The following is a 13,096-nucleotide window of genomic DNA, read 5'->3' on the forward strand; positions in this document are numbered from 1 at the left end:
CTCTTGTTGTCCCACAATACTGTTCATCTGATGTTCCTCAGCGTCTTCGAATGACATGACGCAAATGATTTGTAAATACACCCAATTATTTACTGTTTTCAGGGAGATTCACATTTTTTTTTTAACTTTACAATATGGCCAGAATGGGGCTTGTGAGGGGTTTGAGTCTGTTCCCCTATTTATGTATTTGGGTGGGAGTCTATTTGTGCTGTTTAATCTATCATTGTTTGTTTTTGTGTTACAGCTTGTGTGATGATAAATCCTGGTTGAACACACTCCCCTCACCACCAATCTAGGGTTCCAGCAAAGAGCACCTAACACAAACACATGATATCCCACCCCAACGTTTTTCTTCAGCCCGGGACGTTCTGTATGCTGGGAGTAGGAGTGATGTTTTGGATGTCGGAAGGTGTGTAGCCACAGGGCAAACACACTGACACACTATGTTCAAATACACATCCACTGAAACCACAAACATGTTTTCACATAGGGAGCAGAGTGGAAGGACATGTAGTGTGTCAATGTCTGGATAGCCCAGTGTCTAATGCTGTTTTTGGTTTCATTGTGTGTGCAGACTATAGAATCTCAACCTCCTTGGCAAGATGATCTCACTCCAGAATTACGTTCACTGCACATACCAGACAAGTTTATCATGAAAGAGCATAGGAGTCAGTACCTCCAGACAAACATATAGTGTGTGTCAGATGGGTATGTTACCCATAGATTTGTTTTGCTGTTCTTCTTGATTCTTGACTGGGGTGGGGAGAGGAAACGAGCCCATATTGCAACACCCACACACCTAGTGACGTTACGTTTGATACCGGAGCACTGAGTAATGCTTGGAACTGGCTTTACAGTGTATAGACTACTGCGAAGCAGTGTGAGGATGCCTGAAGTATCGCTTTATCAGAAGCACGTGCTCAATGACGTCCGAAGCGTCGTTTTTGTCGAACAAACACCTGAATTGTTTGATATTGGTTTCAGTTGAAGACAAAAAGCGAGCTCCGGTGTGTGGGACATGATCTATAATAATTTATCTTCTCTAAATTATTTTGACCAGCATGTGCCACTAGCCTACACTATGTTTACCAAAGACTCGAGTAAATAACCTATTTTCGACACAATTGGCTGGATAGCATCAATGCTTCAAGAAGCTGTCTGTAGTGGACAAATTAATATGTGATATTCTCACATAATAAACACGCATATGTTATCACAAGCCTGTCAACATTATTTTAATTACTAATTTAGACACATTCATGAATAAAGTTCATGTTATGGCTCGATACCCACAGACTGTACGTGGGTGGATGACGAATGAATGCCCAACCCCTTGTACCGTACCGTGTGAGACACGCGGGCCAGGGGTTCTCGGGTAGCCAATCACAGTACGTTATTTTCCCTGTGACATCATCTGCCACTCCTCTTACTATAGAATGAAACTACCGAGAAAGCAACTGGAGGGTGCAGAGAGAGGGAGAAAGAAGGAGAAGGCACATCCTCGGTCAGAGAAAAGAACGATAAATACATTTTGGGGACACGATTTGTTTAAAAACGACTGCTTAATCAGACCATACATATTGTGTGATTCCGATCAAATTGTGCAGGTGATAATCGAGATTTGAAACGGTGGGTTGTCTTGGTTTATGGTTGAAGACAGAAAAAAGGGGACACCGAAAAATTGGATCAACATCAACGTAACATGGAATTTCGTAAGGATTTTTTATTTATATCAATTAACTTTATAAATGTGTGTATTGTAGAGGAGATAGCCTAGTTATCCTTCATGCCTGGTAAACAAGGTCTAGGGAGAGAAAGTTCCTCACTAGTCTAGCTGTGCCAGGGAAAAAACAAGACCGGGAGGAGGGTCGCCAACGTTACAGCAACCGAACGTTATGCTATCGGTTTTCTATATATTTTTTAAAAATTGTAAACTAGTGACATTTGTGGTTTGTCTAAAAATAATTTGAAAATAATACGTACGTTATCAGCTAGCTACCTAACTAGTTGCTATTACCTTACCGAATTGTTCGAGTTTTGATCGAATGAGTTGACTGATTCATTTTGAAAAGAGTAACATGTTAGATTTGAACGACAAAATTAATGTTCCATTAAACACGACATTGAGTAGACATTCTTTGTCTGGTTACCTTGCTAACATTGTATGCAAAGAGTCATTCTAGGTAACTAGTAACGTTATGGGAGCTATCAAACGACGTCCAAACAACAGGAAGAGATTAGTAGCAGACAAAGAAGGCACAAAAGAACAAGGGTCGAAACGTGGCTGATTGATGTCTAGCTAGCTACTTCACTAATCTAGTTACAATACATTGTGTGTGACAAGGTGGCTTGCTAGCACTATTATTGCTTTTGGTCACGGCGATGTTGCTTGTCTAGCTTGGTCTTGTTTGATAGCATTTTTATGGCTGTACTGTAGCGTGACTCGGTTATTTTGGGCCACATCCAATGTATTTCAGTGTTTTCTTTGTTAGCTGTTTGTTTCCTTAAGAGGTTGTTGATTAATGTCACTGACCATGATATGAGTCATTGGATAGCCTAGCCTGATTGAAAATCTAGATACTGCGTTTTGCCAGCTGGTGAACATCATGAAAGTGTTCCATGACGGTTGACCTAACTAAACAAGGCACTGCTCAGATTCGATTATCTGTAGTAGACCTTACTTGTTAGTTGTATTCGCGACATTTGAGGTAAAGCTAGGCACATCTGTGCAGCCTTGGTTAGGTCTATCCTCGTGAATAAAAAACGCATTGTGTCAAGCCATTTTCCCCAAGTGGTGTGATGAACTGTAGGATAGGCTACAGTCACGAAACAAATTAGCCTAGCTGGTGTTTGATTTAAATTATAAACTGGGTGGTTTGAGCCATGAATTCTGAGGAAACCCTTGTGTGGGGGGTTGGAGACTACAGCATACATGTGTGGTTAAGTGCAAAGGCTGACAGGCAAATTGTTTGTTGATCGCAGGGTCATAATAACACTGACATCTCAGAAGGATCTGAGTAGGTGGCTGTGGCCAGAGCATTTTTACATGTTTTGGTCATGACTACAGGGGATAAGCTCCCCTATGGACTGGAGGTGTCAAGTGCTACCTGTTTCATTTTAGCTTTATTTTTGTGAGCGCTATCATATATCTTTATTGTAAATTTCCCTGCAAAGCGTTGAAGCCTATTTCGTCTTGGGGAAGTTACCGGTTGTTCGTTACCTTGAGTGTCTTGCTGACATGCTCAGCTCCTGCCAAGGAGAACACGTCTCAATTTGTTCTTGTCACTGTTTGTTCTCCTGTTTTCTTGTGCACAATGAGGAATTTCATCAATTTGACATATAAACCAGATTGCATACCAGAGAGAATACTATAGACCACAAGAAAGCCAGTCAGTTGATTTATTGGCAATTTTTTCCCAGCACTTTTGATAAACAGGGCAAAAATAGAAATGGTCCTATAACAGTTAGGATCAGCTTGATCTCCCCTTTAAATAAAGGACACACCATGGCTGCCTTCCAAGCAATGGGAACCTCCCCAGAGAGGACACAGGCTTGGCGATGAAAGGGGCAGCAACCTTAAAGAAGGGTCTAAACCATCTGACCCAGATGCTTTTTTGGGATCAAGTTTAAGGCACTCCTTTAGCACCTCGGACTCTGTGACCGCCTTCAGGGAGAAAGTTTGTAGCGTGGCAGGGGGAAAAGAGGGAGGAGCATCGGGGCTAGTCACATTAGAAGGGTGGGAGATGAGGAAATGTTGAATGGGCAATGAGGCATGGCTGAGTCAAATAGGAATCCTGATTATTGAAGTGATGATTTAAAGAGCTCAGGCATGTGCTCATCGTCAGTAACAACCATATCATCAACATTAAGAGACATGGGCAGCGGTGAGGAGGGTTTATTCTCCAGGTCTTTAACTGTTTTCCAGAACTTATTGGGGTTAGACCCACATGGATAACTGCTCCTTAAAGTAACTGACTTTGACCTTCCGAATAGCCTGATTGCACTTATTTCTCATTGGCCCTAACGATAGCACGTCAGCCAGAGTATGTGTGTGCTGAGCCTTTTATCCAAATGGAATTCTTGAAATGGAGTAGCTCTGACAGATCACGGTCGAACCAGGGGCCTGACCCAGTTTTTAACTCTCATTTTCTAAATGGGGGCGTGTTTACAAAACCACTGAAAATATTAAAAAAGGTCCAGGGGTCAAGCTGATTTGATACCAATTTACAGAGGCCAAGTCATGAAGGCTTGCTCATTAAAGATTTTTAGCGAACGTCTATGACAAATCGGAACAGGTTGTTTCATTGAGCAGCCATTACGAACACAAACTGTAAAACAATGATCAGTACAGAAAACACCAGCCGGATACCTATCAGGATTGATTGTGAGGATAACATCAAGGAGCGTAGCCTTTTCTGGGTGTTTGGAGTCATACCTTGTGCGATTGGTAATAATCTGAAAAAGATTTAGGGAGTCTCATTGCTTTAGGACGGACGGTGGTTTAAGCATGTCCCAGTTTAGGTCACTTAGCAAGACAAATTCAGACTTAGTGTAAGAGGCCAGGAGAGCGCTTAGGGCAGGTACGGTACAGGCCTGTGCTGATGGAGGACAATCAGTCAGCAAAGAGCTATTTGAAAGTTTAATGCTTAAAACCAGCTAATCAAATTGTAACAGACTTGGTGGAGACAACCTAGCACTGAAGGTGATCCTTGGCAAATATTGCCACTCTACCGCCTTTGGAAGATCTGTCATGCCGAAAAAGGTTATAACCAGAAAGCTTAACATCAGTGTTCAAAACACATTTTCTTAACCTCGTCTCAGTAATGACCAACCCATCTGGATTAGAGCTGTAAACCCACATTTTTTAAGAAATGTGATAAATTGTAGGTAATAAGCTTCTAGTGTTAACATGCAGAAAACCCAGTCTTTTACGAGAGCAGAAATTGGTGAAGCAGATATCTAAGGCAGAATTGGGGCTAGCAACAGTAGATGGGCCAGGGTGTACATGTACATTTCCATATATCATCAGAAGTAATACAATCAGGGCACGACAGAGGACAGGGAGTGCAGTGCTCTGCAGTGTTGACATTTGAATGTGCATTAGATGGCAACAAGATCATATTGTACAGCAATTTCGTCAGGTAACATGAATACAAAGCTGGTGAGAGGTGGTTAGAATAGGATGGGAGGCCAAGAGTCTGTGTAACCAATAGAGAGTCAGAGTACCCAACTGTGGGACAGACTGTTTGTTCCCACACTCGGGGAAACAAGCAAGTTCTTGGTCAACAAAGCACGCAGGAGTCATGAGGCAAATCGCATAAAGTGCAAGAAAAAAACATAACGACTTGGGGCCATTGTAAGCTCGGGAGTGTGCCGGGGATACCTGTAGCAGATGGGGAGGTGGGCCAGGGCAGATGGTGAACAGGTTGCCAGGTGGAATCCAAGCAGCAGACAACGGGAGTAGGTGTCACACTCACTTGGGAGAAGTTTTTTGGGGGAAGAAGATTCCTTGTAGAAAATCCCAGCTAGCTAACGTAGCTAGCAAGTCTCTGTCCATTTTTAGATCGTTAGCTAGCTATATTTCTTCAGTTTTGACAAATGGTCCTTTACTTGTCCTGTGGCTGTTGTATTTTGGAGATTGCGAGGAGGATATCTTCTGATGTGATCGTAGCAACAATATTGTTTCTTATTGAGATCATTTCCAGTTGAAGTGTCCTGACTGCATATCAGTTCAAAATAGAGATGAATCCAGGGGTTACTGTATTGTAATAACCTCTGCACAGATGGTGGGGGCTTCAAAGGCCCCTGAAATTGATATGTACCTTGAAGATAATACAACTTATGCCTCATGAGCTGAGTTCAACTGTATGTTTGTAAACAAGCACTGCATAGCCGCAACATGATTAAAGCTAATTTTGATATCATTGGATGGTCAGACCTAGCATCCATAGCTTTGGATTTGAGTGATTACATTTCTCCAGCCCCACCCCTCCCCGCTTTTTACTGAAACGGTGGTGGGAACCTTTTGTTTTAACTGCTTATCGCCCCTTTGGTAGTAGAATCCTTGCTTCAGGTGATGTCTTTTTGACCCCCCCCCCCCCCCGGTTTCTTTATTAGTCTTAATGTTCCTTTCTGGTATGTTATTTCCAAATATATGTGCCCAACCACCACACTTACATTTAGTCGCCTACAGTACCAGTCAAAAGTTTGGACACGCGCTGTCACGCATGCACACATAGACACACTAACAAGATACCTTGCTCCCATTTGTCAACAGCGATGGCCCAAGAGACTAAGCCAAGCCTGACGCCTGTGCTTTGTACCACTGGCTGTGGTTTCTATGGCAACCCCAGGAACAACGGCATGTGCTCGGTCTGCTACAAGGAGCACCTGAACCGTCAGCAGAGTAGTACCCACAGCTTGAGCCAACTTAGTCCAATGGGTAAGTTCCCCATCCACCCTGTTTCTTACTGACCACACACACAAATCTACTCCAAACAGTTTGTTGTCGTCCCCAAAACCAGACTCTCACCAAAGCTGCATTACATCGCATAGGGAAGTTATTGCTGTCTGCTAAAATTAGCATACACATTATGGGCCAGCTGCACTGTTGTAAGAACTGTTGAACCTAAAAGTATCTTCTCCTGAGGTTGATGTTTTACTTTTGATTTCTCTCAGGAACAGTTGGTAGTCCTACCCCTGATGCCTCAGCCATCCAGCGACTAGAGGCCAGTCTAGCCAAAGTAGACCCTTCATCTGGCTCTGCTGCAGACATGGCTAGGTAAGGTGTGAATGTCTGCATGTGATACAATGGATGTCTCATTACTTTTTGCTCATGTCTTTAACTTATTATTTTCTATCAATTGCCCCCTCTGCAGAACTATTCAAGGCTCTCTTCCAGTGACTCAACAAATGACAGAGATGAGCATCTCAAGAGAGGATAAAGCAGAGCCTGGTAAAACACTTCTAGAGCCTGATATAAAACACACTTCTAGAGCCTGATATAAAACGCACTTCTAGAGCCTGATATAAAACGCACTTCTAGAGCCTGATATAAAACGCACTTCTAGAGCCTGATATAAAACGCACTTCTAGAGGGAAACATTGCTCTGTTTGACCAACTTTAGCATTAGCGTATACACTGAGTGTACAAACACCTTCCTAATATAGAGTACCCACCCCTTTGCCCTCAGAACAGCCTCAATTCGTCGGGGCATGGGCAATACAAAGTGTCGAAAGCAAGCCATTTTCACTCTAACGCTTCCCACAGTTGTCAAGTTGGCAACCACCTTTGGGGGGTGGATCATTCTTGACATACACTACCGTTAGAAATGTTCTTGTTTTTGTCCATTTAAAATAACATCAAATTGATCAGAAATACAGTGTAGACATTTGTTAATGTTGTAAATGACTATTGTAGCTGGAAATGGCAGATTTAAAAAAAAAATGGAATATCTACATAGGCGTACGTATTATCAGCAACCATCACTCCTGTGTTCCAATAGAATGTTGTGTTAGCTAATCCAAGTTTATTATTTTAAAAGGCTAATTGATCATTAGAAAACCCTTTTGCAATTATGTTAGCACAGCTGAAAACTGCTGTCCTGATTTTAAAGAAGCAATAAAACTGTCCTTTAGACTAGTATTGTATCTGGAGCATCAGCATTTGTGGGTTCGATTACAGGCTCAAAATGGCTAGAAACAAAAGCCTTTCTTCTGAAACTCGTCAGTTTCTTGTTCTGTGAAATTAAGGCTATTCCAAATTTCCAAGAAACCGAAGATCTCGTACAACGCTGTGTACTACTCCCTTCACAGAACAGTGCAAACTGAATAGAAAGGGTGGGAGGCCCCGGTGCACAATTGAACAAGAGGACAGAAATATATATATTTTTTTAACAAGAGGACAAGTACATTAGTGTCTAGTTTGAGAAACAGACACCACAAGTCCTCAACTGTTAGCTTCATTAAATAGTACCCGTAAAACACCAGTCTCAACATCAACAATGAAGAGGTGACTCTACCGTTTCCAGCTACAATAGTTATTTACAACATTAGCAATGTCTACACTGTATTTCTGATCAATTTGATGTTATTTTAATTGACAAAGAATGTGCTTTTCTTTCAAAAACAAGGACATTTATAACTGACCCCAAACTGTTGACCGGTAGTGTCCATGGGGAACTGTTTAGAGTTAAACCTAGCAGCGTTGCAGTTCTTGACACAAACCGGGTGCCTGGCACCTACTACCATACCCTGTTCAAAGGCACTTAAATAGTTTGTCTTGTCCATTCACCCTCTGAATGGCACACATGCACATTCTGTCTCGAGCCTTAAACATATATATTTTTTAACCTGTTTCCCGTTCATCTACGAAGATTTAACAAGTGACATCAATAAGGGGTCATAGCTTTCACCCGGTCAGTCTTTCATGGGCAGAGCAGGTGTTCTGAATGTTTTGTACACTCAGTGTATTTAGACCCTGACTTAGTCCTTGCACTAGAGTGCTAACACATAGGAACTCTTCATTTGAATCTCCAGACTGAAGTGTATATTTAAGTGCTTTTCTGTTTTCTCCTTCAGTTGTGACTGAGCCTACTGCTTCTAGCCCTGCCACTGGTGACGAGGCTAAGGGAGACACCCCCAATCCCAAGAAGAATAGGTGCTTCATGTGCCGCAAGAGGTTGGGCCTAACAGGTGAGCGTGCCATAGCAGGACGTGGTGCTTTTTCAAAGAAATGGGATGGCAGGATTGAGCAATGTGTACGACGTAATGCCGTTTTTGCTGAAAAGATTGGCCATGTTCCAGGCCGCATACACCGCGGTCGCACAAATGGACTATTGATGGAGTTCATGCAATGTAAAACACTACTTCTACATTTGTGATGGTCTCAGATCTTTGACTGTATAAGTTGTGTCTAATGTGGCTGGAACCCCATCAATGTCACATTGATCTAATAATCTGCACAAGGAAACTGCAATGTAGGCAGTTTAGAATAACTCTTATTCCTGTGTCTGGTCTTATTAAGAGGTGATTTTTTTTTTATTGGGTTGGTGTTTGGTTCCTACAGTGGTTTCCCTCTAATCTCTGACCTTTTAACTCTACCCCAGGGTTCGATTGTCGCTGTGGGAACCTGTTCTGTGGGGTCCATCGGTACTCCGACAAACACAACTGCCCTTACGACTACAAGGCGGAGGCAGCTGCCAAGATCCGCAAGGAGAACCCTGTAGTGGTCGCCGACAAGATTCAGAGAATATAGGGTTAAGAACCATCCACACAAAGACTGAAGTATGATTGGACCCTCGACATGAACATTGGCATGAGTGGCAAAAGGATATCGGACTCGTTTTTAAAATCACAACCTTGAGAAAAGTGGAAGAGACCTTGCCTGAGGGGGAGATGCATGAACGATCACTATTTGTCTTGTTTTTATTTTTATAATATATTGTTTGTTTTTCCTGTATCTTTGCCGATATTCAGTTTGTCTTTTAAAAAGAAGCCCAGGGTACCTGTTGATGAAACTTAGTGAATGTTGGCGATGGATAGAAATGCCATAAATCGAGCCAACATGATCCACCCCCCCCCTCAACATGTCAGGCATGTCTGTTCTGCAGAACCTATTTCTATCTGGATGTTCCATCACAACGTTGTGCCCCACTGAATACAGCCCCTGAGCTGTTTGGCCACTGTTGCCAAATGGACATTTTGTCAGAAGTTGTATTCACGTGCAGTATCCCCACACGTTCAGTTGTTGCCATTTCTCCTCTCCGTTCATATCAGTTGGTTGGGTCAGTTGTCTGAAAGGTATGACCTCTCGAACTGCAAAGCTGTTCCAAAATGCATGTGGTTATTGTTTCAGAAACTTCTGTGACTGCTTCCTTGCCACAGTGCTCTCTCACAGCTGCTACCCTAGCGTGCATGCAATTGCAAACATATTCATGGGAAAACAGCTGTTCACTAATGTGTTGAACACAAAAGGCTACATGGAGGGCTCTGTCTGTACACAGTGTTGTACCCTTGCATGACAAAGACACCTAAGCTTCTCAAACCTGCCTACCTCGCAGCAGGACATGTCTCCTTATCACATTGTGTGTGTGAAGCCTTCTCTTATCACTCTGTTATTGCCAGGTGAGGGGGTTACCTTGATAGGCCATTTTTAGGTAACCTGGTCATCGGGCACCGTTTCCTTTTGATCAAGTCATTATTTTGACTTTCATTGTAAGAGGTGTGAGAACGGGGACTAAAACGCTTAATTAACCAGCTGTCATGTGGAACTGAACTTTATCAGAATCTCCCAACTGGCTCTCATGCAGACGGTTGCGTACACTGACCCTGGTGCACTACCCGTCTATTTTATCTGATATATGGGGGTATGAATGGGATAGCGCAACCCATGCAATTATGTAAAATATCTGAATGAATTGCCATCACTCGACTAGTGCTAGGTCTTTATTTTTTATCCTCAGACATTTATATTTACTGACATTAGCACATGTATTCAGTGTAGTTGTGGAGTTAGGCTATGTGAGCCAGCCATGCTTGTGTGTGTTAAGAGCGAGTGAGCACATGGTTGTCAGTGTGTGCCCCCCCACCTTAGTCTGAAGCAATATGGGTTAAACAGCACAAGCTACAGGAGCATGCTAGAGGTACGGTTTGAAAAACAGATTCCAGAGTTAGACAACTTCCTTTCAGCTTTCTATCCACTATGGGTCTGTGTCGATCTTATTTTTGTTCTCCTGTAGGGATGTGAGGTCTACTTTGTTCTCCCCCCTTTTGATTGTTCGTTTTATATGCAAATTTGTACAAAACGTATTACATATCTTGCTACCCAGCATTACAGCAGCATTGTATCATGTAAATAAAGACTGTACAGAGACAATACAAGGCCTGGTATTGGTGGTTTGGATTATAGCTTCACTTGTTCAACGATGCCATTTGGATCAGGATCCCACATCAGTGTATCTGTTTCCTATTGCTCCCGTGAGCTCAACTTTGCTATAGCATTACAAGTAGAGGTTGGTTAAGGAAAAATGATTGCCTGGGTAGAGGTGAATGTGTGCCAGTCAGACTGTTTGGAGGCACACCTGTCACATGCTTGGGGCAGTGTGTTGGCAGATGGTGTCACGCTGGCAGCTGAGGCCGGGAGAGGGTGAGTAAGCCCCCCCAGTACCTCACCGTCACCCCTCTGTCTGAGCAGGGAGGAGGACAGCTGATATGGGACATGAGCAGGAGGATCAGAGAACCAACGTTCTGTTCAACCTCACTCAGGAACAGCTGGGAAGGTCCCGTAGCCTCCCTCTGAGGGTTGGGACAGCGACCCATCTATCCCCTGTCACATGTCTGGAAAGCTAGCTCAGTGTGACAGATGTGGATTTAACATGAATGCACCTTAGTGTTCTTAACTCCCCACAGTAGACTGAGGGGACAAGGGGAGAGCTAGGGGAACTACGGTAGGAAGGAGATTGTTCCAAATCAACCACTAGCCTCTACACCCAAGGCACTCCTGTAGATCTGAAGGGATTGGATAAGCAGTATGGTAATAGCTTCATCTTGCATTTTAGATTTAGAAGCAATATGACATTTCCACACGGCTATCTATACAATCCTCAATTCTACAGGAGGGTTTAGGGATTGGATTTTAATCCAGGGTGAGAGAGCAAGCTCACAAGGAGGGCAATAGGGGGAAGTGGGAGGCCTTTGAGAGTTCACCATGAACGTAGGGATGGGCATGTTTGAGATTGGTTGACCCGAGGTACCATCACTGAACTCTAAGCCTGGTCCTAACTATGACACTCCCTTACCATACAGAACACTAAACTATACAGAACTAAACAAACAGTAATACTTGCTCACTACCCTGTTCTACTTCATCATCTCCCTTAACAGGCATCCCTCACTTTTGCCCAGGATGGATAAAGAGAAAAGGATAGGGAGTCATGAGTTTTTAGGCATGCTATTGACCTAGGTGTGTCAGTAGCCATCTAGGAAGCTTCCTTTGTCACTGGGAGAATCTGTTGCATTCTCGCCTCCTAAAAACCCATTGGGTGAGAGCCAGATGTCCTTCCTCTGACCTCCAATGGGTTTTGAGAATGAGGTGAAGAGAAGACTATGCAATTAAGATTCTCCAACTGAAATTATAGGAGTGGTCACAGGATTTGTGTCATTGAGAGAGGGGAAGATTGACAAAAGGAGAGCATGTAGACAAATCAGTGGATGAATGATTGAAGAGCTGGTATGCAGGGATGGGGAAAAAATAACCAATTCTGAAAATCAAGTGTTGCATTAACATGATTAAAAGGTCAATTGTAGGTCCAAAGGTCACAGCTTTTCACTGACTGAGAAATAAAGGAACGTGCTATTCGTCTTGACATAGGGAAGATCTCAATTGCATACTCCTCGTCTCCTTCTCAAAACCCATTGAATGAGGTCCCACCCCTCTGACCTTATCCTCCAATAGGTTTTGAGAAGGAGATGACGCAAGAATATTGCATTTGAGATCTTCCCTAGTTTTACATTACTACCTTTGAAACTGGTAACCAGGGTTGGGGTGAATTCCCATTTTAATTCAGGAAGTACACTGAAATTCCAATTCTCTTCAATGTGGAAAAATTGGAATTCAGTTTACTTTTGAATTGACTTGGAGTCATGGCAGCAGCGAAAGTCAAGTAATAAACCACCAAGTCACCAACTTTAAAGGTGAAAATATATTTGAATGTATTGTAGACTCAGTGCAGTATTGTCATTTTAGAATTTAATTTCATGCAATATAAATGAGTCATTAAAAAGCTACGACAAAGAATCTTGTTTAAAACATGTATTTTTATAACGAACTATAGTGTTCAGTGGATATCTACAGTATTCTACAACAGTGGTTCCCAAGCTTTTTTGGTTATCGTTAACTGAATTTTGCTCTGCCCTGAAATATAGTCTCATGAGTCTTCTCAAATAACCCCTGTGGATAGGCCAAGTACCCCAGGTTGGGAACCACTGTTCTACAATATAACATAGTATGTGTGAATGAGGGTGCCTGTTCGATGTATCATCACTTGGACATGTGTTTACGTCGCCTCCTGGTGTCCATCCTCTGTAACTGTCTCAT

General features: G+C 42.7%; 1 protein-coding gene across 1 annotated transcript; it reads left to right on the forward strand.

Moving 5' to 3' along the window:
- The first annotated feature begins 1,444 nt into the window (after positions 1-1,444).
- On the forward strand, positions 1,445-10,878 carry LOC110525406 (AN1-type zinc finger protein 5). Its single transcript, XM_021605478.2, has 6 exons — positions 1,445-1,712; positions 6,278-6,442; positions 6,679-6,781; positions 6,879-6,955; positions 8,581-8,694; positions 9,108-10,878. Exons 1-6 carry the CDS (start codon positions 1,703-1,705, stop codon positions 9,254-9,256), a joined length of 618 nt encoding a protein of 205 aa, XP_021461153.2. The 5' UTR covers positions 1,445-1,702; the 3' UTR covers positions 9,257-10,878.
- The last annotated feature ends 2,218 nt before the right edge of the window (positions 10,879-13,096 follow it).

The sequence above is a fragment of the Oncorhynchus mykiss genome, chromosome 6, assembly GCF_013265735.2.
Source record: "Oncorhynchus mykiss isolate Arlee chromosome 6, USDA_OmykA_1.1, whole genome shotgun sequence".
Lineage (NCBI taxonomy): Eukaryota > Metazoa > Chordata > Actinopteri > Salmoniformes > Salmonidae > Oncorhynchus > Oncorhynchus mykiss.

Coding starts and splice junctions, on each gene's coding strand:
- LOC110525406 (XM_021605478.2), top strand. Junction 6,443..6,678: donor GAGCCAACTTAGTCCAATGG/GTAAGTTCCCCA, acceptor GATTTCTCTCAG/GAACAGTTGGTAGTCCTACC. Junction 6,956..8,580: donor AGAGGATAAAGCAGAGCCTG/GTAAAACACTTC, acceptor TTTCTCCTTCAG/TTGTGACTGAGCCTACTGCT.